At 38.4% G+C, this 26,905-nt stretch overlaps 1 protein-coding gene across 1 annotated transcript in view; it reads left to right on the top strand.

The window, feature by feature from the left end:
* The window catches only part of LOC127650708 (CUB and sushi domain-containing protein 2-like), a 467,844-nt gene that overhangs the window by 423,988 nt on the left and 16,951 nt on the right, over positions 1-26,905 (top strand). The window contains exons 51-60 of the mRNA XM_052136305.1: positions 5,613-5,801; positions 7,371-7,556; positions 7,701-7,895; positions 8,356-8,529; positions 8,627-8,800; positions 8,917-9,090; positions 15,512-15,700; positions 16,185-16,358; positions 21,282-21,464; positions 23,738-23,914. Coding sequence (XP_051992265.1) covers positions 5,613-5,801; positions 7,371-7,556; positions 7,701-7,895; positions 8,356-8,529; positions 8,627-8,800; positions 8,917-9,090; positions 15,512-15,700; positions 16,185-16,358; positions 21,282-21,464; positions 23,738-23,914 — 1,815 coding nt within the window. The remainder of the gene's footprint in view (positions 1-5,612; positions 5,802-7,370; positions 7,557-7,700; positions 7,896-8,355; positions 8,530-8,626; positions 8,801-8,916; positions 9,091-15,511; positions 15,701-16,184; positions 16,359-21,281; positions 21,465-23,737; positions 23,915-26,905) is intronic.

Raw genomic sequence — 26,905 nt, forward strand, 5'->3', positions numbered from 1 at the left:
GTGAGTCTTAAAAGGATGTAAACCACTAGTTGGTAACAATGACAATCTATAAATTAGTTACTAGCGCATTTTGCCAGAATAACCTGCAGTTTTACAACATTTGATCTTATCAGACTAGCGATCGTTATGTCTAATGTTAATGAACTTTGCCAACATTTTGTAACATCATTTATTTAAAAATATAAATGTTTCCAATATGTCAAAACAACAGCAAAAGATATGGCACTTACCTGCTCAGATTACATGTTTCTTTGATTATTTATTTGTCCATTCTCTCTGATAAGATGTTCTATATCCATGTGTACACTGGTGCCTCATACCACATTCATCTGTGCAAAGGAGCAGAGCCAAAGCACAACTTGCGTCATTACCAAAACAATGTTCTTCTGCAAGATGGATGCAGTTTTATTTTGTAACCGCTAGAGGGCCAAAAGTTACATTGCATAGCTTTAAGCCTGCCAGGTGCATCTCATTGTTCACATACTTCCGTATTTTCACTCACGTGCATGTGAGTGAAACACACATCATGTTACACGCAATGCCTCCCTTCTCCAAGCAGTAGTTGCTTCATGTTGAAGGATCACTCACCTTGATGTTACTAGCTGTCACGCTCGTCATCAGCCATTCTCATTCAGGAAAATACGCTAAGTTCTCAGTCTATTCTTCTTTTGGGGAAAAATCCTCAATGCAAATAGCTGTAGTAGATGGGTTTCAGGTTTTCTGCTTCCAGTGTTCTCAATCATCTGTTCATCTTAAGCTTCATAATGCATCAATATTGCTTCAAATGGCAATATACATGTTACTAGAGGATTTGGTTCTCACCGAACATGTTTGATAATTGTACGTTTCACAGCACGGCATCTGTGCTACTCGGGCACCTGAGCACATTTCTCAAATGTTACCACAGCGTTTGCACTCCTGAGCATTCTCCTTGGGGAAGTAGGTTCCAATATGAATGCACATCCTTATACACAAGTACTTCAGTGTATAAGGTCCAATCATCCATCAATATGACGCTTCTTGCATTGTTTCTTCACTCCTATCGCAGGTCAAATCACGCTGTGTTTTCTTTTCTCATAAATCCTAATTTTCTTAAAGGAAAATCATCATCATTGCTATGTGTCCTCTGACACCTGGTGGGAGGCATTGCTCATTACATTTCTGTATTTCATTAAAAGCAACAATGAAGGTTGTGCTTTAATACAAGAAATGATCAAATCAAGATATTATTTCCATATCTATCTGTGTCACGTTTCATTTATGAGAGTCTAATGTCATCATTACAGTGGAGAGATATGTAATACCATGGGTCACTGAAACTATATATAATTTTATTGTATAGGACCACAAAGACTTCTAAACAAAGGGGTCTCTCTACACTATGGAGATTTTTTTCACTAACGTTTGAATTACAAGCTTCATTACTCAAATTTCTGTATACAGTTCATTTCTGCATCTTCTGGTCAAAACATAAGATCCCCACTCATGCTCTCTACATTATTTCATCAACATATGTGTTTTCTACATGGGCTCGTGGTCGCCTTATCTGGGGCTCATACGCAAAACGTCTTTTGTCCTCCAGCAGGGGTACTGCACAAACAACTTCCCCCTTATAGTAGGGCTCAAACGCAAACGTAATTTGTCCTTTTGCTGGGGTATTTCATGGATGACGTCCCTCTTATCGTAGAGCTCAAACAGAAAAGAAAAAAAAAGTTGTGCATTGCACAACCATGCCTGCCTTTTGCATGGGCCAATCTAAGCAATGTCTCATTCACAAGCATAGTTTACCCTTCTGCAAAGATATTGTACAAACAAGGCTCACCCATTCACAGGGGCTCTGCAATTCTCATAAGCTAGACTACCCTTCTGTAGGGTATGGCACAATAGTAGCATGTCACCCAGCCTTGGCTGATGTTTGCATCATTAATTTACATTTCTAATTTACATTAGGTCCTAATTTATTTTGGGGTAAGCTGTGCTCCCCTGCCATCATCGCCACTGGCAGGATCTGATGGTTTAAGAAGCATCAAAGCCCTGAACTGTAGTATGGGGCTTACGCCAAATTATATAAGTATCTTTTCGTTCACATTATTCCAATAATCTTGATTCTTTCTGATAGAAATATAAGCGTTAGTGTAGTTCTATCAGGAATATCTTGGAATTCATTCATCAGGCATCACCATCCATCCATCCATCCATCCATCGTCAACCGCTTATCCTGTGTACAGGGTCGTGGGGGGCTGGAGCCTATCCCAGCTAACATTGGGCGAAAGGCGGGGGACACCCTGGACAGGTCGCCAGTCCATCGCAGCATCAGGCATCACATCCAATAATAATAAAGCTTCCACTTTATAAGCCTGCCAGGTGCCTCTCATTGTTCGCATACTTCCATGTTTTCACACCACATCCCACCCCATCACCGCCAGTTTAGGTCCCACCCTGGGCGGGTATAAGTTCCGCTCCCCTTTCTTTCATCGCCTCCGGCAGGATCTGATGGTTCATTTTCATGCAGCTTCGGAGTGCTGAACCGTAGACTGGTCGTGACGCCAAATTATCAATAATCTTTTAGTTCATATTCTCGAGTATTTCTGATAGAAATAAATTCACTGCTTGGAGAAAGATGGATGCAATGATGGCATGCAAATTTGTTGTCATTTTTTGACATTATTAAAAGCAAAAACTGTCCAAATCTGTCCATTATCTATCATTTCCACTGTTGTGCTAATAGATGAGATGCTGGGGAAAACAATTAAAAAGTCTGCCTCCTTGATGTGATTGTTAAAAATATTTTTGTCTTGTAAAACTTGCAGTTTGTTGTTTCCATTGTATTGCATTACTGCATTATGTTTTTTTTTTTGTTGTTGTTGCTTTGTCTTTGCCCTACAGTTCTACCCTTTATCTCTACCATTAACATCTTACACTTTCTGTGAATAACTAAAGTCTTAAAAGGGATACGTTTTTTTACAATACAATGAAAGTGAATGGTGACTGAAGCTGTCAGATATGGCTAACATTTCCTTTTGTGTTCCACAGAAGAATGTAAGTTATATTGGAACAGTTTGAAATTACATGATGGTGAGAAAATAATGAAATAATTTTCATTTTTGGGTGAACTAACCCTTTAAGGGTCATTCACACAAGAGACGTTCTTGCATTCCGTCTACACTATTTGTTTTAATTTCTGGTAAAAGTATACTTCCACCAGTTGGACATTGTTGGCTGTTGCATTGCCATTTATATTTATTTATTTATTTTTTGCACCATTGAGTGCCACCTTTTAGAAAAGTCAGTTCCACTGATGTGCCCTGAGACTTCTGCATTCTGATCCATTATATTGTGTTTCTGTGTAACTGAGGGAAAGAGAGAGAGGAAGCAAAAAAGTGGCAGGTTAAAGATTACTAGCAACAAATGAACTGATTGGGTGGAAAGAGGTACACAATTGTGGCATGTTTTTATTTTTCCAGGGAGGGAACAACAGAATGACTGGTTAATGTATGTTTCACAAAGTAGTCAAGGGAGATGGTAACATTTTAGCTAAGCCTTCTCTTATGGCCAGACCTCTAAGGCCAACAATCAATAGCAGTCTTTTTAGCTGTTTAGAGGGCATAAGCTGCTTCATTACATGAGTTATGACATACTACAAAAACTGCCTGCTCAACTCTAAACCATTTAAACAATCAGTGGAGATTGATTTAAAGTTTTACAATATGATGGTTAAATTTTCAAATGTGTCTATTATCTATAATCTCCACTGTCCGTTCTAATGAATGAGAGGCTGGGAAAATTTTTGGCCTCAATAGTGTGATCGTGAAAAAGATTTGTGCTTGGTTTGTCATTTCTTGACTTTTAACGTTTTTGTTTTTTTTCAGTCTTAATCCTATAGTGGGTTATATTTCACCAATTTCTGTTTGGAGCCTTGAAGTCCCCATGAAATGCCTTGATGAGCTCAGTTTTCTTTCCTGTCTTAACCTATTTCCTATTGAAACAGGAACTTTTGGCAGAAATATCAAAGGGCTCCTCCCTTGTTATGCTTTAAAAGCCTGTAGGCTTTAGTTTACATCACAGCCAAGAACTATGATTTGCAACTTGCTATTTCTATTTGTTGTCAGGTGAGAAGAAAGGGGCATTCTCATTCAAGAAAGAATTTTATTGGACAAAAATTTTGAAATATTTTGAATGGTTGATACAGTATGTTTAGAGGTGTGACATGCTAAACTCCATCTAAAACTCTTTTAAACAGCATTTTTGATCATTATTTTATAATCATACACATGAAGCTTTTATGTCTTTTTGATCATTGACAGACTACAGTACATGTTTTATTATTATTATTTACTTTTAAAAACCCATTTGTAACATCACAGGATCATTTAATAACTGCAGGCAAAAAGGTTATTAGAAATATGAAAAAAACTTAAAATAAAGGAGCTAAGATTTCTTTGGACATGTTATCTTATATCCATTCACCCCATTCAGGATCCTGTTTTTAGGTCTGATTGTTCATTTTAATATCTACTAAAAGTTAGTCTTGTCATTTTATTTAATTTTTTTAAGATTATAGATTGTCTCAAATCTAATATAAATGGATTAAAAAACGCTAAAGTCTAGTTTAAGGGACTTAAAGTCTTCAAGGTCTGTTCACACAGGACAGGTTCTTGTTTTATTGTTTTTCTATGTACATACAGTATAAGTCAGATGGATGTCTTTACCTGTTGTGTTGCACCTCACTGTTTTTTCAGCATCTCCCGGCATGAGCAGCATGTTTCCAAGACTCCGTGCTGAATACAGTGCTGGATATAGTGACTAAAAATGGCATTTTTAAAAGTTGTTCTTAAATAAAATGCAGAAAATATAAATGTTGTTAATCTAGTCCCGTCAAGCTCAACACAACTATGTAAGTGTCTGCTCACTGTTTCGACAATTCACCCTAACTCCACCTTTATTTCTACGATTTCTATCTTATATTAATTAACCTCCATTAATTAAATAGTCCAGGATGTACCTTGCTTAAGACCTTTTATTATGGACCACAAGCCAAACATCATTATCTGTAATATTTTTAAAGGATTATATAATAAATTTAACACATGAAATAGAATATCCTATAATCTGGTCATGTTGCTTAATAATGTGACAAATTGCATTCCTGCCCCATTTCCTCCTCTGGTTTCCCATATCATTTCAGTCACTTTCGTTCTCTTGTTTGATCTACAACATGAACATCCTTTCTAAGATCTGCATGCATACTCCTCTTGTGCCATAGGGGATATTGTGGCCTGGATTGGATGTGCCAACCAGCATAACTTTGTATAATTACTCTTTGCTCTATTCTGAATTACCATTTAGGCAGACAAATATTTGACAAGTGTACACAAAAGGATAGATTGTTTGTCATTATGCATCCATCATTATAGCCTTATTTGAGTACCCAATTCAATATTGTACACATCTTTTTAATCAGTCATCTGCTCCTGGCTACATTAATGTTCACTGTATCCAGTAAACAGAATGAGGAATTGGAAAGCAATAAAAGATGGAGCAGCAGATTTCCATAGAGCATAGACAGATGTGTTTTTGACTTCTATGTGTGTTTTTAAATGATTGTTCTACAGCGGCATACTGCAGCACCCCATACCCTCCCGTGAATGGCTCTGTACACAGCCAGACAGGCACAAAGCTGGGAAGCACCTTGCGCTTCAACTGCGACCGAGGCTTCAACCTGATTGGCCAGAGCACTGCCACCTGTACTCGAACCCCACAGGGCATCTACCAATGGAATGCTCCAGTGCCGCTTTGCCAAGGTGAGTCTGAAAATGTTGTTAAAGACACCTTGCATAAAGTCTGGAGGCTATTAACCGCCCCTCCTTCCTCTGTGACTCCCCGCTCCTCTTCAATCATCTCAGAACTTTGTCTGCGATAGACCAGCACCACTGAAGCTAATTCTGTATTCCATCAATGTTTAGGGCTTGGCTGCATCTGTCAAATTGCTCATCACAATAAATGGGTTGGCCAGGAGCCATAGCTGCGAGATTATTGCTAATGTGCTGTCCAGGGGGAAGAGTCTCCACAGAAAGATGCAGTTACCTAAAGGAGGGGCCTCCACAGAGTGCACCTTTTTGCAGTCTCACAAGAACTGTTTTATCATCTCTACCTGACTAACGAAGGCCTCAAGTATGAGAGAGGTGGATTTCAGTTTGACAGGGAATGTACATGGTGCCTCAGGCCAAGAGCCTCTGAGCAATCCCTCTGCTCTAGTAGAACACTAAAAATGCTCTAGAGACTATAGAGAACTGTATGGGTAGTTTTGATGTTGTCAACATTGTGGCCTTAAGCACGGCTTTTTATAATCCCAGGTTGATCCAGGGGGATGTCCCTGTAATGTCCCTTTAGGTGAACCACAAGCCACTTTGGATAAGTGCAATTAAAGGAGGCAGAACTATGACAACTCAAACTTTATTAATGCATGTCATCATTTTGTTGGTGCTCTCCATTAAATGGATATTTCACCCAAAAAATGAAAATTCTCTCATGCCATCACAAATGTGTTTGACTTTCTGCAGAACACAAAAATGAAGAATGTCAGAAGAATATCTCAGCTATGTTGCTCCTCGGAATGGTGACCAGAACTCAGATGGTCCAAAAATGACATAAAGGAGGAATGGAAGTAATCCATATGACTCCAGTGGTTAAATTCATATCTTCTGATTAACCACTGGAATCTTATGGACTTCTTTTATACTGCCTTTTGGGCTTTCACCATTCTGGAAACCATTCTTTTGCATTGTGAGGACCAACAGACCTGAAACTTTATTTAAAAAAGTCTCTGTTTGTGTTTTGCAGAAGAAAGAAAGTCATACACATCTGGGATGTATGAGGGTGACTAAATGATGACAGAATTTTCATTGAGTTAACTACGCCTTTAAGTGATAATCAAACAATCTGAAAACCAGTCATGTCAGAAGACATTTATTTTTATTATATTGTTTTTGCAATTACTTCTAATCAGTTGGTCCCAAGGCCATTTTTAGTGGATATATGATGTCAGTTACAAGGTGTCCTAGCAGAGTAGCCATAGTTGTAGTACTTTTGTATTGTCTCGCTGGTGAGTTTAGGATTCTCATGATGTGGCTCACACCAGCAGCTCTAAATGGTGCAGGAAGCACCAGGCATGCTCTGTGTTTCCATGCCCAGATGTAATCTCCATCTTGAATTGAGCCCTGTTCTCTAGCAGCATGCTGCTTTTGTTGTGTTCACTTAGTGTATTTACCCTGACTGTTCTTTGAAGTGTAATGGCGAAAATAAATATCCAGTTTCCTTGGGGTTTTGTGAAAACATACTTGAGCAAGCCTCCCTGTCTTTCTTTCTCTCAGTTGTGTCCTGTGGGATGCCCATTGCTCCGGTGAATGGCACTATCGTCGGGGAGCACTTAACTGTTGGCTATAGGGTCACGTTCTCTTGCAACCCTGGTTTCCGACTGGCTAACACTCAACCAGTGTCAACGGTTTGCCAAGAGTCAGGGAGATGGAGCACGATCGAGACCCGCCCTCGCTGTGTCCGTGAGTTAATGAGCCAGTTTTAAGTCTTATTTACTGTTTTCGATAAAAAGAAAAAGTGTGATGTCTTATCTTTGAATTAGAACAGTATATAAATCTAAGAAAACTTTTGATATGACTAACATAGATCCCCTGTCTCACACTCAGCTGTTACCTGCCCTGACATCGGCCACTCTGCAGTGGATCATGGGAGATGGAGACTTATCTACGGCATGCAGAATAAATATGAGGCCATGATGATGCTGACCTGTGACCCTGGATATTTCTACAAGGGGCAAAGGGTCATCCGTTGCCAGGCTAACGGCACATGGGATTACCCTCAACCCAGAACGTACTGTGAAAGTGAGTATATCAGTCTTTAAAATATATAGGTCAAAAATACAGCATGTTTCAAGATTATTATGAGGTATTTTGTTTTCTTTTTTTTTTCTTTCTGTTATATGCATAGACCCTAAATACAAATTAATCTCCACTTTTGGAAGTTCATATACCTAATGAACATATATGTATCAATGTTCCTTTTCATTTAAAATAACTTAACTTTATTGAGTAATTTTGCATGCCAATTATGTTATAGGTAAGCAAATTAAATAAATTATATAAAAATAATGATAATTAAAAAGAAATGCTGATATCTAATTTATTATTTTCTGCATATTTAAAAAAACACACACAAAATGATATTTTTATATATATATATATATATATATATATATATATATATATATATATTTTCAAAATCTCATTTTGTGTGTGTTTTTTTTCCCAAAATATATATTATTATTCATTTGTGTTTACCCAGTTATATCATGTGGGGACCTTGGCACTCCTCCGAATGGGAATAAGATAGGAACATTGACTGTATATGGAGCTACAGCAATTTTTTCCTGTAACACTGGGTATACTCTGGTGGGCTCCAGAGTGAGAGAGTGCATGTCCAACGGCCTGTGGAGTGGAGCTGAGGTCCAGTGTCTTGGTTGGTATTTTCTATTCCAAACTGGAGAAAATATTACATCTTGCAACTCTATGTGCTCAGTATGATTATGTCCATGTCCAATGTTTTCCTTCATTAGCTGGACACTGTGGCACACCTGAGCCTATTGTGAATGGTCAGATAATTGGAGAAAACTACAACTACAGAGGTAGTGTTGTTTACCAATGTAATCCTGGATTCCGACTTATTGGTGTGTCAGTCCGCATCTGTGAGCAGGACCACCGCTGGTCTGGAAAGACTCCTGTCTGTGTCTGTAAGTGACAGTTAAATAGCCAATATATATTTTTATACCCCTTTGTCAAGTTTTGTGACTGTAAAGAGTAAATACATGTTTATATAGGATTAATATTTGGCCCTTGTGTTATTTAGCTATCACCTGTGGACATCCAGGCACCCCTGGTAATGGTGTGACTCAGGGAACGCAGTTTAACCTGAACGACATTGTGCGTTTTTCCTGCAACCCTGGTTATGTTCTGCAGGGAGCGATCAAGTCTCACTGCCAGCCAAATGGCCAGTGGAGCAACACTGTACCCAGGTGCAAAAGTAAGTCCTGCAGCTTCATCAGCAGCTATTAAAATTGTGTATGGGTTTTGTGTGAATAGCACTTTGTGCCACTTTAGAACAACTTAACTGCTCTATTCAACTCAGCTCTATAACAGCATAGTGCAGAACAAGAGCAAATGTTCTAATATAGAGTTCTTTGCAAAGAATAAAATAACCAAAGTAAAAAAAAAAATAAATGGACTTTAAATAACAATAATTAAGGGTTTTCATTGAAAGACTGATTTTGAGAACAAAAGTAGGGTAAGCACACTAAGGAATTGTTTACATATAAATAATAAATCCTAAGGAGGCGTTCACATCAAATGTGTTTATGCGTCACAATAAGAGATAGACCCTACGCAACAACTGGAACAGAATGCAACTGCCTCGAGACACATTTTTAAAAGTTTAAATGACATCTTAAAAATGTGGTGCTCCTGAAGAAAATGCTGAAAAAGCAGTGAGAAATGGCTCATTGATCAAATATGTCCGTCTAGCCCATGTAGATATACAGGTGCTGGTCATATAATTAGAATATCATCAAAAAGTTGATTTATTTCATTAATTCCATTAAAAAAGTGAAACTTAGATTTTATATTCATTCATTACACACAGACTGATATATTTCAAATGTTTATTTCATTTAATTGTGATGATTAAAACTGACAACTAATGAAAATCCCAAATTCAGTATCTCCGAAAATTAGAATATTAATTAAGACCAATACAAAAAAAGGATTTTTAGACATGTTGGCCAACTGAAAAGTATGAACATGAAAAGTATGAGCATGTTCAGCACTCAATACTTAGTTGGGGCTCCTTTCGCCTGAATTACTGCAGAAATGCGGCGTGGCATGGAGTCGATCAGTCTGTGGCACTGCTCGGGTGTTATGAGAGCCCAGGTTGCTCTGATAGTGGCCTTCAGCTCTTCTGCATTGTTGGGTCTGGTGTATCGCATCTTTCTCTTCACATTACCCCATAGATTTTCTATAGGGTTAAGGTCAGGCGAGTTTGCTGGCCAATTAAGAACAGGGACACCATGGTCCTTAAACCAGGTACTGGTAGCTTTGTCCTGTTGGAAAATGAAATCTGCATCTCCATAAAGTTGGTCAGCAGCAGGAAGCATGAAGTGCTCTAAAACTTCCTGGTAGACGGCTGCGTTGACCTTGGACCTCAGAAATCACAGTGGACCAACACCAGCAGATGACATGGCACCCCAAACCAACACAGACTGTGGAAACTTTACACTGGACTTAAAGCAACGTGGACTCTGTGCCTCTCCTCTCTTCCTCCAGACTCTGGGACCTTTATTTCCAAAGGAAATGCAAAATTTACTTTTATCAGAGAACATAACTTTGGACCACTCAGCCGCAGTCCAGTCCTTTTTGTGTTCTGACGCTGTGTCTTGTTCAAGAGTGGCTTGACACAAGGAATGTGACAGCTGAAACCCATGTCTTGCATACGTCTGTGCGTGGTGGTTCTTGAAGCACTGACTCCAGCTGCAGTCCACTCTTTGTGAATCTCCCCCACATTTTTGAATGAGTTTTGTTTCACAATCCTCTCCAGGGTGCGGTTATTCCTATTGCTTGTACACTTTTTTCTACCACGTCTTTTCCTTCCCTTCGCCTCTCTATTAATGTGCTTGGAAACAGAGCTCTGTGAACAGCCAGCCTCTTTAGCAATGACCTTTTGTGTCTTGCCCTCCTTGTGCAAGGTGTCAATGGTCGTCTTTTGGACAGCTGTCAAGTCAGCAGTCTTCCCCATGATTGTGTAGCCTAAAGAAGACTGAGAGACCATTTAAAGGCCTTTGCAGGTGTTTTGAGTTAATTAGCTGATTAGAGTGTGGCACCCGGTGTCTTCAATATTGAACCTTTTCAAAATATTCACATTTTCTGAGATACTGATTTTGGGGTTTTTCATTAGTTGTCAGTTATAATCATCAAAGTTAATAGGAATGAACACTTGAAATATATCAGTCTGTGTGGAATGAATGTATACATTATCCAGGTTTCACTTTTTGAATGGAATTACTGAAATAAATCAACTTTTTGATGATATTCTAATTATATGACCAGCACCTGCAAAATAGGCTGGATGTTCTGTGTGAAAGGTCCCTTAGTCTTACTGTTATAGACTCCAAAACTGTTCCACGTGGAGTTAAATTCTTGCAGCATGAGCTGGCTTGTACTGCGCATCACATGTCAGAGAGTCTGACCACATGTGGCATCAGAATTTTTGTTTGTAAAAGCAGATTAAGATTTTTTGTTTTGCTACGAAACAGATTGTTACTGTCCCTTGTAAAATTAGTACTACAAATTATTTTTTAATATTTTTTGTGTGTATTTGGAGATACATAATTGGTGTCTTTATCTGAGTCATACAGATGCAAAAAATGGACATAATTACCCTGAGATAAATGCACGGAAAGAGTACCCCTCCATTGTCCCAGTTTGACCCAGTTTATCACCTACAGTAAATTATGATCTTTAAAGTTGCATTTTCCTTCACCTCAGTCATTCCTTTTCTTTGCATTATAATTGTGTGATTACTCTGTCTGAGGAAGTTGAAGTTGTCTAATGATATAATTTACATTCTCCTCTCCATCACGGCCCATCATTAGCACAGAGCGTGGGAGGAAGTTTGCCTAATGGCACAAAAGGAGCTGGTAAGAAATGCTGAAGCTCTAAGCGGCATTAATAATTAAGTAGGTATCTGCATTGCCTTGCTAATCAGCACAAATTTGTTTTTGAGTGAGTCACTTCTCTCTTCAAAATGGCCCCCTAAACAAAGTTGGCTTGAGTGGTTTAGACACATAATCTACAGATAATTGAACCACTTCTACACAAAAATTGCCACTGCCCAGCAGGAGCCTCGATTTTAATATCGAATTATGTCCAAGCCATTCTTTTCTTTTCTCTTCTTTATTTGTAAACTTAACAATTAACATTTTAGCTGAATATCAAAATAATATTGTACATTATAAAAGGTGACATAATTGAAAATTGTTTTGGCTGGCTCTGCGAAGAGCTATTAAATGCATGCACGCATTACTACCCTGGTAATCGTAATTCTGTAGACAAGAAGTCCCTAACGGAGATATTTTAAGGGAACGTTGCTGGTCTTCAGAACATAAGAAAGCTTGACCACTTCATTTAGCTTCATTGTTTCCCCATAATTACACAAATGATGTCAGTGGAAGTGTGTTCCACGAAATAAGCTTTAATTATTTAGAGTATTTAAAGGTGAAAAGGCTCTTTGTTTGCTCTTTTGGAACTACTGCCAGAATTAAAGGTGCAGTCAGTAAGATTTAAGCTTGCTCATAGTCTTCCCATCGTTCTCACTAGTTCTTGTGGATTTGGACAATATACGGACACCCAGCTTGAAACAGATTTGTAAAAATCATATTACATGTGATTAAATATGATTATTCCAAATGGATTTGCACAAAAATGCAGCTGTTCAGACTGAGTGAACTGACAGTCTGAACATAGTCTAAATGCTGTCGGTTTACACAGAATATGTTCGTTTATCTTCTGTTCTATTACTTTTAGTGTATCAGAATACACACATCCCTATAATCCAAACAAATTTTTGGGGGTTGTTGCACGCTAGATTGTGACTGTGCAGCTAGACTTGGTGTTTGATCGCACCGTTTATCTGTAATCCGCGCAGTGAGAGCTGTTTTGGTAGCGGTTTGTTTCATGACTCCAGCAGGGACCTCTTTTTTGTTTCCACTTGCACTCTTATTCTGTTCAGACTGTCTGGTGCATCACACTGCTTTTTATTAATACCATGCCATCACTCTCTACTGTACTGTTGACTTGGACTTTGTTGTTGTTGTTTGTAGTAAGTACATTGTGTTTGTTGTTTTACCTCCAAGTCTGTCATTCTGTTTACAGAACACCTGTCGTTTGTCACAGTGACAGTTGTACTATTTCTGGAAGGGTCATTATCTGTGCATCATTCCATTTAAATAAAAGAAAAATAAATCACCTTTGAAGAACCCCAAATCAAATTTTTGAATTTAATTGCTTGCCGTCTTGCTTTCGTTGCCACAATTTTATATTGCACTGTTATTTACTTTGTTTTGCCTTTCTTCCGGCTTGTGAACAAATACAAATTACTGTTGCTTTCTGCCCTAGGTTCTCCATTCAGATTTTTTTCTCCTCATTTCCTCTCTTACGCTGCCTCTACCCATCTGGCTCATAGCTAACACACCACCTAATCTCTCTCCATCGCTCCTCTCTCTGAGCCCAATCCATTCCCTCAGTCATTCCGTTCAACAGCCGTTAATGAAGCAACTGTTTGTGTTTATTGGTTTTCAAATATTTGCAGAAGTTTGCCAGAAGCCCTTTGTAAATATGCATATTTTTCAGTGCTTTTTGAGGAGCTTTCAAGTATTTGGGGCTAATTCACTAAACAATTGTGCACAGTATTTCAGCACAAAAAATAAATAAATATTTGTTTCTTATTCACTAGCCTTCTGTAATCCACTTTAATCAGATGCTAAATGTGCTGATATAGTTCTATGCCAAATTTATGTCAAGCCATTGTAATACTTTTTAGCACAAACACCCCCCTTTTCTATGTAAATTAGGCCATTTATAGATACCGCTCTTTTGGCATTTGCCTTATTCACAAAACTCACAAAGTGCTATTTGCCTTTTACCGCCCATGGAAAGCAGGTGGTAAACTGGATTTTATTAAAAGAGATGTTTAATTTCGTTTTGATTATGGCATTAGTTATTCATCAAAAAATGGTAAGACCATATACGTGTTATAACCATACTCATATTCAGACTCAGGTGTAATCAGTGGCGCCTGCAGCTATACAGCCGTAAGCACTGTGCGTGCACTCCGACTGAGCTGAGAAATATTTACACTCAGTAATATTGTAATTTTCAGTGAATTAGCCAATAGTTACATGAAAAAATTTATAAATGCTTATCTCAAAGTCACCAGAATTGATGACTTATAAAATATGTAAAAACACCATATGTGTTTTTGCTCACGTCTGTTCTGTTTTGCCATTGTTTAAACACTTGCTAGAGGAATGTCTTTGATATTTGCACCGCGCCCGGCTTTTTCTTCAGCATCTAGTGTAGGTTAGGGTTAGGGTAGCTAGGGTATGGTAGGGTTAGGCTTAGGTTTGTGCATGGGGAACGCATTCTGACACAGGAGAATTTGACATTTACATTTATGCATTTGGCAGACGCTTTAATCCATAGCGACTTACAGTGCACTTATTACATGGACAATCCCCCCGAAACAACCTGGAGTTAAGTGCCTTGCTCAAGGGCCCAACAGTGGCATCTTGGTGGTGCTGGGGCTTGAACCCCTGACCTTCTGGTCAGTAACCCTGAGCATCAACCACTGAGCCACCACTGCCCCGTAACACATTTTACAATCATATACTGTTCCCATACAGATCTGCTGGGGGAAACGGATCCTGATGGGGAAACAGAGTTCAACACAACACCGGCACTGTTTAAACAGCATGTCAAGTTAAAAAGAACTTCAGATTTTCAAAAACGCATGTTCAGACACTTTCGCTCCATTTCATTCTTTGGAATGAAATGCAATTAGTGCAGTTGTCACAAAGCTTAAATATCATAGAGGGGACTGTTGCATTGTTTCAATTCTTGATTGTTCTGCACCAGATTAAGTTTTAGAGCATAAACGTTAACGCAATAACGTTTTTATTCTCCTTCTGCTCTAGTGTACAAAGGGGCTGCTGTGCCTTGTTAAAACTGTGTATGTTTACTGTTTCAGTACTGTTACGAATGTTGCATTTATGCTTACGTAAAATACAGCCTATTGCAACAGTACTTGCTAGAAAATGAAATGAAATAGTAAGCAATTTCAGGTTCGGGCCGGGTTCGGGCTTAAAATCTGACAGTATGGTTCAGGTCGGGTTTGAGTTTCATTTTAAGGTGCGTGCAGACCTCTAGGCAGATTTCTCTGCATACCCTCAGATTAAATCCTGCAGGCACCCATGCATGTAATCAAGTGCACTTTCTGCATTTTAAAAAGCCGATTCAGGTGCCTGGATTACAGTGGTAGAGTAATGCTGAACAGTTCCATCATATTATACTAAGTGTAAATAGTTTTAACAATGTTACATGATTGGCACAATTCCATTAGTGAATCAGGCTAAAACCACACAAAATGTGTGTGTAAATAAGCTAACAAAGTGTTTAACTGGTGACTTCCTTTGTATACTTAGTTGAGAGAGTGGAGATTGGATGCTCATTCAAAACTGACAAAACAGACTATTTTCTTTACATCTATCAGTCAAGTTTTTGTCAAAACAGTTGTTTTGCTAAAAATATTTTGTATAAGCTGCTCTGTCTCTCTCTCTCTCTCTCTCTCTCTCTCTCTCTCTCTCTCTCGTCTCTCTCTCTCTCTGTCTGCATCTTAGTTGTGAACTGCACTGATCCAGGACATGTTGAGAATGGTGTCAGACAGGTCCTGCCCAGCGGGCCTCATCGTTACAGTTTCCAGACCACAGTCTCTTACACCTGTAACCCTGGATACTACCTTCTGGGCACCAGCACTCTGAGCTGTCAGGGAGACGGCACGTGGGACCGCTCCCTACCCAAGTGCCTCTGTAAGTCAGCTTAACCTTACAATTTATTATGTAACTAATCCCTTAACTCCTTTGTTTTTAATTGGCACACATCTTATAAAGCATACTAGAGGAATAAACGGATGATTTGTTTACAATCTTTAAAAGCGATGTGTGTAATTTCTCCACCACTAGCATCAATTAACGGAGTTGCACAAATACTGAATTTCAAGCAGGTTTTCCATTAGTCTAGTCTGTCATTGGTCAGATAAAAGGATAGTCATGCCCCAAACTCACACCATTGTTTGAGCAGATGTTGCATCAACAAACATGGCAATATTTTAATAGCGCTTCAGAGCTTGTGTTTAAACCTTTCAGGGGGAGCAACCTACGAATTAAAACATTACAAAATTAAACACTTCACCGTTAAGGACTTTGATCTGACAAAGTGCATTGTAAGGTTTGTCTCAAAATGAAGCTTGCTTCTTAAAGTTTTAAAATTCCTCTGTTTTTCTCTCTGCTGCAGTGGTCCTCTGCGATCGTCCCAGCATGCCTCCATATGCACAGATCTCTGGGGACAGACGCACAGTGGGCTCCGTTATACGCTTTAGCTGCATTGGCCAGCGAACCATTGTGGGCAATACCACCCGCATGTGCCAGCTGGATGGCCAATGGAGCGGCTCCCTACCACACTGCTCCGGTACTGCAAGCCTCTTACCTAACCATCATGCATATATTATCACACGCACATTTATTATACACCACCAGTGAGGCAGGGGCTCCATTTTTTTGTTTTGCTTTAACATCTCTGAAGTCTTGTAAGTGTGCAAGATGATGAATCAATGGCTTTGGGATTACAGCCCAGATCAGTGGGCGGTAATACAATATTGGCATCGAGCCAGCTCCTGAAAAGCGAGAAGTTTGTCCCTCCATAAATCTTTAATCTTCTCATATTTGGCTTGTTGACATTGACTCCCACATGCCTCCCAGGTAATGAGCTGCCCTGCTCCACTATAAACACATCAGTCCCTTGCAACCCTCAGATGTGCCATAAGAGCTTCATCCATGGCTATGTCACTAGTCACTATTATGTCACTATTCATAATACACACACACACACACACACACATATATATATATATATAAGTAAAAACACTGCTACTGAAGAAATAATTCACTTGAACATGTCGAAGTACTGAGAAATATTATGACTCAAATAAGAGTAAATAAGTAGTTTGCTGAAATGGTTGCGCTACTATGCGGAAATCACAATATAGTGAGTTTTTCCCCATTTAGTGAGGTATTGAGTTTTTACAAGTTGCTTTTCACTTGCAAGTCAAAGTTTGGTTTTAAAAACAGGCAAAAAGAAACACATTTCTCCTGAAATTCTATTTTCTCCTAAAAGCTGTTGTTTTAGAGATATGAAGGCTATTCCATGCATTGCTGTTTTGAAAAAGAATCACCAGGATAGAGAGGGAAGTAGCCTCCAGATGCACAACAAAAAGACAAGTAAATCACAGTCTCTAGTCTGAGAAACTGACTCTTCACAGATCTTTTCTTCACAAAGACCTGCACTGCTGCAAGAGGACTTATTTTTTTATTTAAATAGAAATAGCCATTTGTAACATTCTAAATGTCTCTAAACTACGTAATGTGCATTGTACTGAAACACATTCCTATTACATGTCTATTCTAATTCACATATGTCCAAGTATTTTGTCTTTTAAGTTAACATACTGAACAAAACTAATATAATGCAATAGAGGAGGACATTTATCCTCTATGATATTGCAGCAATTATCCAGATATGGAATGAGATTATTAAGCAAACTAGTGATGCACCGAAATGAAAATTCCAGGCCGAAACCGAAAATTCAGGATACACTTGGCCAAAAACCGAAAATGACTTTTTTAAAAAATACCTATTATAAAAAAGTTTTGTATTGTATTAATTGTATTAAATTGTATTAATATTATACTTTTTAATTAATTTCATGAATTTAATTAATCTGAATTGATAAAATACAAATCAATAAAATGATTATACTTTTATTGAAAGTAACACAAAAATTGGACAGAAAATATATTATAACAATATTAAATAAATATTAAATATTAAAACAATTAAGTGGCAGGTTTCCACACCACTGACATCGGCCTTTGCTTGGCAGCATCGTGATTATGATTTGATTGATCGAGAGTGAAACCTGATCACTGGCATATATATCGGCTCATATTTTAGGCCTTTTTTCTTTTTCGGCCTAAACAAAAAATGCCATGTAGTTGTTATCAACTACATGCCAACTGAATAAAATAGGGTAAAAAATAAACATTTCACGCAGTGTTTAGTGAGAGATATGAGAGATATGATCGATTCAAACATTAAAAGTGTTTTTTCTGTATATGTATTACTGTATTACAGTTGTAATAATAAAGTGATAATTAACATTAGGGTTATTTAACATATTGAGATATTATTATTAAGTAAATTAGCATTTAGTAAATAGTAGCATTTGGTTATATTATGTTTTGTGATTTCTCATACCTCCCTTTTGGACTCTTTCAGACAGACTTTTCAGACAGATAAACAGCAGAACAGGGCAGGGAAATACAGTACAGCACCATGAGCAAGTGTTGCCTGCTAGGACAGTTTATTATGAACAAGAGAGGTGAATAGTTACGGAATTTAACGCAGGAGTACAATACCGAACTGATTTGGATTGATTGAAGTGGACTCGTCTGTGTGTGCAATGGTGCAAGGAACCGGACAGCGGAAAAAAAATTATGTTCATTGAAAAGTCAAAATAAGATCGCAATGTATGTAGTTGTTACTATATCAGTTATTATTAATAAAACACGGAACTCGTTGCTTGGTCTTTTTTTGCCCCATATTTTGACATTTCTGGGATATTTTTGTCAATTTCGACTGCATTTTCCCCATTATCTCCAACGCTATTGGCACTGTATCTTTCCAAGGATTTTTTTAAAGTTTATTTTACACATATAGTAGCAAGTAAACAAGATATCCCCACATCTATGTAAAAATACATTGTGTTAATGTTTGACACAGTTAAAACATTGCCTACCAAGTGAAGTTTGATCAGTGGTTAAACGTGTTCAGACGGTTCCCTCGTACCTGAATGAATGGCTCCTTTCCAGAATAAAATTAAATATGCAGAAAATCACAGTATTACAGTTGTTGTATAGTGACAGGGCAGAAAGTCTTGGAGAAGCTAGAGAAGAGAGGACATTGGCAACAGTTTATGCAAGCTGCTATGCTCATGATGCTGTGCCCCACAGGCTTCCATTGTGCTGTACACAGTTTTAGTTTATAAACAGATTTAGCACCTATAACTTGAAGATTTCTTCTTCCCAAAAATTCAAAAATATTATTTCATTTTTTTGTACTTTGCAATTGTGGTGAGATATAACTGTTGTGAAGTTGAATACTTCATTTTTAATGAACTCAAGTAAAAGTACTATTATTTTTTTATACTTAAAAAAAAGTAGAACAATTTACTCAAGTACTGTAACGAGAGTCTTTGTAATTCATTACTTTCCACCTCTGGTACATATCCCTAGTTAATGTGATGAGGAGAACTGGTTCATCCACTAAAAATCACCTTGACACAAGTAGTCAAAAAAGTGTAGTTAGTTCTGAGAAAAGGTCTAGCATCGTTTGTGCGCAAGTGCCACTTACTTTGATGTTTTGTTAATGTAATCCTAAGAATACAGACAATTTATGTTTGCCTTTATTGTCTAAATAGTTTTGGAGTAACTGTATATTCATATAATATGTATATAAGTAGTAGTAATTCTTAAATATTTACTTCACCCTTTACTGTAATATTCACTGTTCATTTAGATTTTCCAATTGTTTGTTGAGCATTTCCAGGGGATATATGGGAAACAGAAATATTTGTTAATGCATCAGTGGATCAAAAATATCCGGATTTACTAAAGAACACCAAGCAGTGTTCAAGTCCGCATTATGAGCAGGGAAATTAAGGGAATTTTTCGGTCCCGGTGCTTTCTTATCCAAAGTAAATTATCACCTAACCCAAGCTGCTGTGATGCTTACTTTCTTTCTTTTTTTTTTTTTTCATCTCTTTGCCAGGCCTACCACAGAGAGTTGTTCAATAAATATGAATGAAATTATGAAAGAAATGACTCATTATCTTATCTCAGTTAACCTCTTTAAATAAAACCTAATGCAATAGAGAGCAAGTTTCAAAGTCCTGTGGCCTGTTTAAATAGTAGTTTTATAGTTATTCGCTGTCAGTGGATCTAAATTGGACTTGTAGAAGAGTATTTGTATGCAGACTGTACACATAATACAAAGCTTCCAAGTTCACATTATACACATTGTCCTAACCAGGCCTGAGAAAAGGACTTGTAGTGCTGCAAAAATAGTTTTTTTCATCAGTATATTTGTCTTGTTTTCCTGTAAAAAAATTTAAATAAATAAATATTCAATCATCCTCACAACAAGCTAAATTTACTTGAGGAGCAAAAATCAATAGGATTTTAAGACTTATTTCAGAAAATATATCTAGAATTAGGTTCTAACCCCATTGGCATGTATGTATATACAGAATTTATATATATATATAGTCCCTGCTGCTGAAGAACACCCCACAGCATGATGCTACCCTCACCTTGCTTCACCTTTGGGATGGTATTGTGCAGGTGATGAGCAGTAGCTGGTTTCCTCCAGACATGACTCATGGAATTGAGGCCAAACAGTTCAATCATCGATTCATTAGCACAGAGAATCTTGTTTCTCACAGTCTGAGAATCCTAGGTGCTTTTTTGCAAATTCCAAGCGGGGGAGAGGCTTCCATCTGGCCACTCTGTCATAAAAACCAGATCGGTGGAGTGTTGCAGTGATGGTTGTCCTTCTGCAAGTTTCTCCCATCTCCACTCATGATCTCTGGAGCTCAAACAGAGTGACCAACGGGTTCTTGGTCACCTTTCTTACGCAGGCTTTTCTCCTCCGATTGCTCTCTTCGGCCAGGCAGCCAGCTCTAGGAAAAGTCCTGGTTGTTCTAAACATCTCACATTTAAGAATTATGGAGACCACTGTGCTCTTGGGAACCTTCAATGCTGTCAAAAAATGTTTAGCCTTCCCCAGATATGTGCCTCGACACAATCCTGTCTCTGAGCTCTGCAGGCTTGGTTTTTGCTCTGATTAGCATTTTTTAGCTGTGAGACCTTCTGTAGACAGGTGTGTGCCTTTCCAAATCTTGTCCAATCAATTAATTTTGACACAAGTGGACTCCAGTCAAAGTATAGGAACATACTGTATCAAAGATGATCCAGAGGAATGTGAAACACCTAAGCTAAATATCAAGTGTCATAGCAAAGTGTCTGAATACTTATGTCAATCTGATATTTCTGTTTTTTCTTTTTAACATTTTTGAAAAGTTATCAAAAATCTGTTTTTTGCTTTGTCATTAAGGGCTATGGAGTGTACAGTAGATTAATGTAAAAACAAAAATGCCTTTAAGCATTTTAACATATGCTGCAACATATTAGGAAATTAGCTCTGGAAACGTATCACACCATGCCTTGTTTGAACAAACTGTTAGTGTACATATGTTTGTGTGTGTTTTTGCTTCAGGGGATTCTGCTGGTCTGTGTGGAGACCCTGGTGTTCCGGTGCACGGTATCCGTCTGGGAGAGGAGTTCTCCGTACGGAGTGTTGTACGATTCAGCTGTGAGTCTGGCTACATTCTGAAGGGCTCCTCTGAACGAACCTGCCTGGCTAACGGCTCCTGGGTGGGCATCCAGCCCGAGTGCCATGGTAAGAAAAATCAAACCTGGGCAGCTGTAGAGAACATGGCTTGGATGCGGGTGATTAATGACCAAAAACAGTATGGTAATGACTTAGACACAGATTTTTTAGCTTTGGAGTTTGATTCTACTTACATAGCTACCTTGTTTTTAACCTTAAAATACTCAGATAAAAACAGGCAGAGATCTAAATGTTTGGTGAGAAGTTTTTTTTTATGTCTTTATTGGTTTCCATATGTCTCTTGGTCTCTGCTGTGACTTTGTAGTGGCTCAGTATACCTAGGGTGTACATGTTACACTTTCGCTCCAGCTGTTATTCTTCTCTCACAACATCCAGTTGTGAAGCCCAAATGACTATGCCAGCCCCACTTGTCCCCTGGACACTGCACTGCTTTGTTCTCATTTGGTCTCTCTCTCACTGTCTGTCCTTCTCTCCATAACTGCATTATTATTCTGCTCATGTTGGTTTGTGTAAAGTGCCTTCAGAGTCAAGCTGACAACTCAGAGAAAGGCATGTCGAAGAAGCAAAAAACCCAGGTTAATTGCCTGTGTGGATATGCATGCCATTTCTCTTACCCAACTTTTACACCAACCATTTGTTTTATCTCACATCTTGTTAACAATCACCCTTAAACATTTCCTATAGTTTTAGTTTCAAATCTCTCACAAAAGCACACTGCCTGCGGAATCCATTCCTACTTCAAAGATTTATGAAGCTGTGCATTTTGTAAGGGGCGTGACTGCCTAAGTTTGTGTTTCTCTATTGATTTGACCCCTGGGCTGTTGTTATCCACACCACTTTAGCAAACTGCGGTGGCTTTAAAGGTAGATTCTCAGAAAATGTAGACGTTGAGAGAGAACAAATCAATAACATCCTAAGCTCTCTCTCATAAATTTGCATCCTAAACGGACTATAAAAAGCACCTGGTCTCCAGGAAGAGATCAAGAAGAATTATTCATTTATGTATTCATTACATATCTCTCATGTCCCAGCATTCACCTATTTCAGGAAATCAGTTTTCTTGATGGGTATTATAATAACATGATATAGCATAAAGCTGTGGCTCTCAACTGGGTTACAACACAACAGTGGGTCGCAGGCCTGTTCTGATAGGGTCGCAAACAGCAGGGAAAATAAATGTCGAATGTAAATTAAAAATCACAACTTACCAAATGCTACTATTTTCTAAATGCTAATTTACTTAATAATAATATCTCAATATGTTAAATAACCCTAATTTTAATTATTTGGCGTAATTGTATGTATATTGTTTATATATTGTTTGTTCTAGAAGTAGAAAGTCTCTGTACTTGATCTGCAGCTGCAGCAGCAGCGTAGCAGATCTAGTCCACCAAGACCAATGTTCTATCAACATATCATACCCACATTAAAATGCTAAATCTTTCAGAGAGCTGTCATGACTGAAATAGGCTTGTCAACTTTTAAAAAGCTCCCCGTATCTTTTGTTGTTTATGTCAAATTATGTGCATCCAATCAAACTCTGCATGACAGATTACGTGACAAAAACTATTGAACAAAACTATTTAAGATATATTGTTGTATAACAATACGACTAAGTATGTGGTCAGTTACAACAAAGAGAAATACAAAATTCACAATGTGTTTTGTGTGGTGAATTATTGACTGCCAAGAGCATTAATTAATTTAGTTCAGGAGAGGTCCAAACCAAAAAGTCAATTTTTATTTTCATCTTGATTATACATTGATGGGCTCATGCAGATCTTAGTAATATTAATAAAGAAATAGAAATGTTTGATTTAAGGACATCTGAATTTACTTTTGTATGATAAATAAAGTTACATGTAAAATCTGGGTCCTGAAGAAAAAAGCACTTGAAAACCACCAGTATGAATGACATGGTATTTTCACATTAAAACCACAAGTATGCCATTAGATATTTGCATCCCAAATTCACTGCTCAAATTCTCTGTTTCCATGTTAGTAGGTCTCCAGTGCCAAGACACTTGCCCATATTGGTAGCATCTCTAGATGTTAGCATCTGCCCACCTGCTTTTTATTGGTCTGCACTTATTGGCACACACCCATGATTTAGCGCCATCTGCCCTGTCCTGGGACAAAGAAGTGTGTAATGAGATCTCCTGCAGTAAATGTGTTTATAAATTAAATGGCAAATTAACAAATAACTGTCCAGGTCTGAGGAGGGGCATAATGCAGCTCCATTGAGCCTAGCACTGTACCTGCATTAAGTATCTCTTGTATCATTCACACCATGTTTTCTGTTGTTCTTGTCTTATACACAGTGGTCTCATGTGGCAACCCTGGCACTCCTCGCAATTCAATAATCCAATTCCATGATGGACTTGTTTTCTCCCGCTCTATCACCTATGCCTGCAGAGAAGGCTTCTACTCCACTGGCCTGCTCACCCGTCATTGTACCGTCAACGGCACTTGGACCGGGGATATGTTGGAATGCACAGGTGCCCTATAAACAGAGTTTTAACAGAGTAGACATCCTGTTTCTTTTGCTATCTTCACTAAATTTTAAAGACACCACTAAATCAAAATGGTAGTTTTGTAGCTTTTACACCATGTTCATTAGCTTTGAGGCAATCTATATTCTTGTATACTCCTAAACGTTGCCCAAATTCACTTTTAGCAGATATATGCAATTCAAATTTACAGTCTTTATTGTCTGGTTAATAGTCCAAAACTATTGATGACTCAATCTGCACTACACAGATTTTTGTTCAATCAAGGGCTCTCTAAAATGAGAACGGCCCTTCCCCTGCAATGGACCATCAAGTACCAAATCATGTTTCATGGCTTTGATGAAAATAAGCGTATTGGATGTTTTTTTATTGGAAGGAATAAGTCCTTCGATATGTCCTACCCAAACTTCCTGTTTCAATAAATAAATAGGGCAACACAGACCAGAAAACTGCGCTCATCAAGTCGTGGGCTCTTTAAAGCTCTTCTGGATATTTGATGAGACTTAAAGACCCCATTAAATCAAAATTGCAGATTTATGGATTTTAGTTCATGTCTATTTTTTACAGAGGTCTTAAGCACATAATTACAATATGAAATATCAAGATTTCCAAACATTCCTTTTGCAAATAGAATGGAATAGAAGTAGAACAAGGAGTCCTGTAACAGATGGTATTGCCCCCACAGAGCCAGGATGGTTTGAGTATTTCTTTAACTGCTGATCTCCTGGGATTTTTCACACAACAGTCTCTACAGTGGAAAGCGAATGGTGTGAAAATAAAAAAACATGCAGTGAGTGGTAGTTCTGTGGGCGAAAATGGCTTGTTATCAACAAGAGGTCATCAGGGCTGGACTGGGAAGAGAAATCTGCCCACGATTATACATGGCAGCCGGTCCAAAACTTGTTTGCTGTCCTTTTCTGCATACCGCGTCACTGTTTTGTGGTCCATTCTGCTTAACGCAATGGCTTATTTTAGCTTACCATGGCCCATTCAGCACGTTTTGCTGCCAACCCACCGGCCAGCTCGGTTCTCCCGATGGCCATTCCGTTCCTGATCAACCTCAAAGTGCATCGGCCCACCAGGAAAACGCCCGGTATGCCAGATTACCAGTCCAGCCCTGGAGGTCATAGGAGAATGGCCAGACTGGTCCAAACTGACAGGAAGGTGATAGTAACTCAAATAACCACACATTACAAGAGGTCTATGCAGAAATGCATTTCTAAACATAAAACACGTCGAACATTGAGGCGGATGGGCTACATCAGCAGAAGACCCCTCTGGGTACCACTACTGTCTGCTTACATTGGAAAAACATTGCTTGGTCTGACAAATCTGGATTTCTGCTGATGTACGCAAATGGTAGGCCCACTGCAGCCTCAGTTTTCTGTTCTTGACTGACAGAAGTGGAACCCAACGTGGTCTTCTGCTGTTGTAGCCCATCCGCCTTTGACATGTTGTGCATTCTGAGATGCTATTCTGCTTACTGCAATTTTAAAGAGGGGATTTCTGAGTTACTGTAGCATTTCAGTTTGCTCAAACCAGTCTGGCCATTCTCTGTTGACTTCTCTCATCAACAAAGCATTTTCTTCATCAGAACTGCCACTCACTGGTTGTTTGTTTTTTATTTTTCACACCATTCTCTATACACTCTAGACACTGTTACGCATGTAAATTCCAGCAGATCAGCAGTTACAAAAACACTCAAATCAGCCCATTTGACACCAACAATCATGCCACGGTCCAAATCACTGAGATCACCTTTATCCCCATACTGATGGTTGATGTGAACATTAACTGAAGCTCCTGACCCATATCTGCTTGATTTTATACATGACACTGCTGCCACATGATTAGCTGATTAGATAATCGCATGAATAAGCACATGTACAGGTATATCTAATAAAGTAACTGGTGAGTGGATATACTGTACTTTGTATTTAGTGAATTGATAAATTATTCATGCAATTATTTTTTTCATAAAATATTCCCATTATACAAAAATGTTCACAACTGCCTAAAACTTTTGCACAGTACTGAAAATGCTTGAGTACTTCTAAAAAAATGTGTTTTTGTAAAAGTCTTATAAACATTTCTACCTGGAAAACAAACTAGCACGGTCATATTTACATATTTACATATTTGTTTTTTTTTTAATGACAGTGTCCCCTCACCCTAATACCACCTGCCTTTAATAAGTAGCAGTAAGTAACAAATCATGGTACACGGCTGTGACGTAAACCAAAAGCTAATTCTTTTAGACGTCCCACCCAAACTTCCTGTTTTGAGAGGAAATACATCAACACAAGAAAGAAAACTGCTCAACATGCTATTTCATGGGGTCTTTTCAAGTGGCTTAGAAAGGCACAGTCTTTTTTCTTGAGCTTTTCTAGTGTTACACTAAACTGCTCTGATAAGTAAAGCTCTTAGTGGCCATGCTCTTGAGGAATCCATAGGCTGGGTTGAATTGGTTTTGTTCACACAGTGCTTTTCAATGCATTGTGGGACCAGACTTAATAATGAGGGACAGTGCTCTCCATTATCTCAGCCCTGGACACAAGCTGATCAGGGACGTCTACATAGCAGGCCTGTGTTGGAGAGATAGAGAGAATCCCCTCTGCCCCCCGGCTCTTGGCAGCAGTCTGAGTGACTTGCCTTGCTCATAAAAACACACTGCACACTCTTTAGGCTCTGAGCAAAGGGAGGTCACGTGCAGACATTATGGCTCCAGACATATTGGTGTCTTTGGCACAGAGCAGGTGTTGGTGGCTTCAGACTACAGCAGGTGACTAGAAGAAAGAGCCTCCCAATGCTGTTTACTAGAACGTTTAATTAATGTAAAAGCACCACTTAGAGTGATTAAACATCTTGTTGCTTCCACGTTATGACCCATTTAATATGAGAATATTTCTTTTATCTGTGTAAATTGTAGGGAATTTGGTCATATAAATGTAGATGTGATCAGTTAAAGTGCCCGCATTC

Source organism: Xyrauchen texanus, chromosome 10 (assembly GCF_025860055.1).
Source record: "Xyrauchen texanus isolate HMW12.3.18 chromosome 10, RBS_HiC_50CHRs, whole genome shotgun sequence".
NCBI classification, from domain to species: Eukaryota; Metazoa; Chordata; class Actinopteri; order Cypriniformes; family Catostomidae; genus Xyrauchen; species Xyrauchen texanus.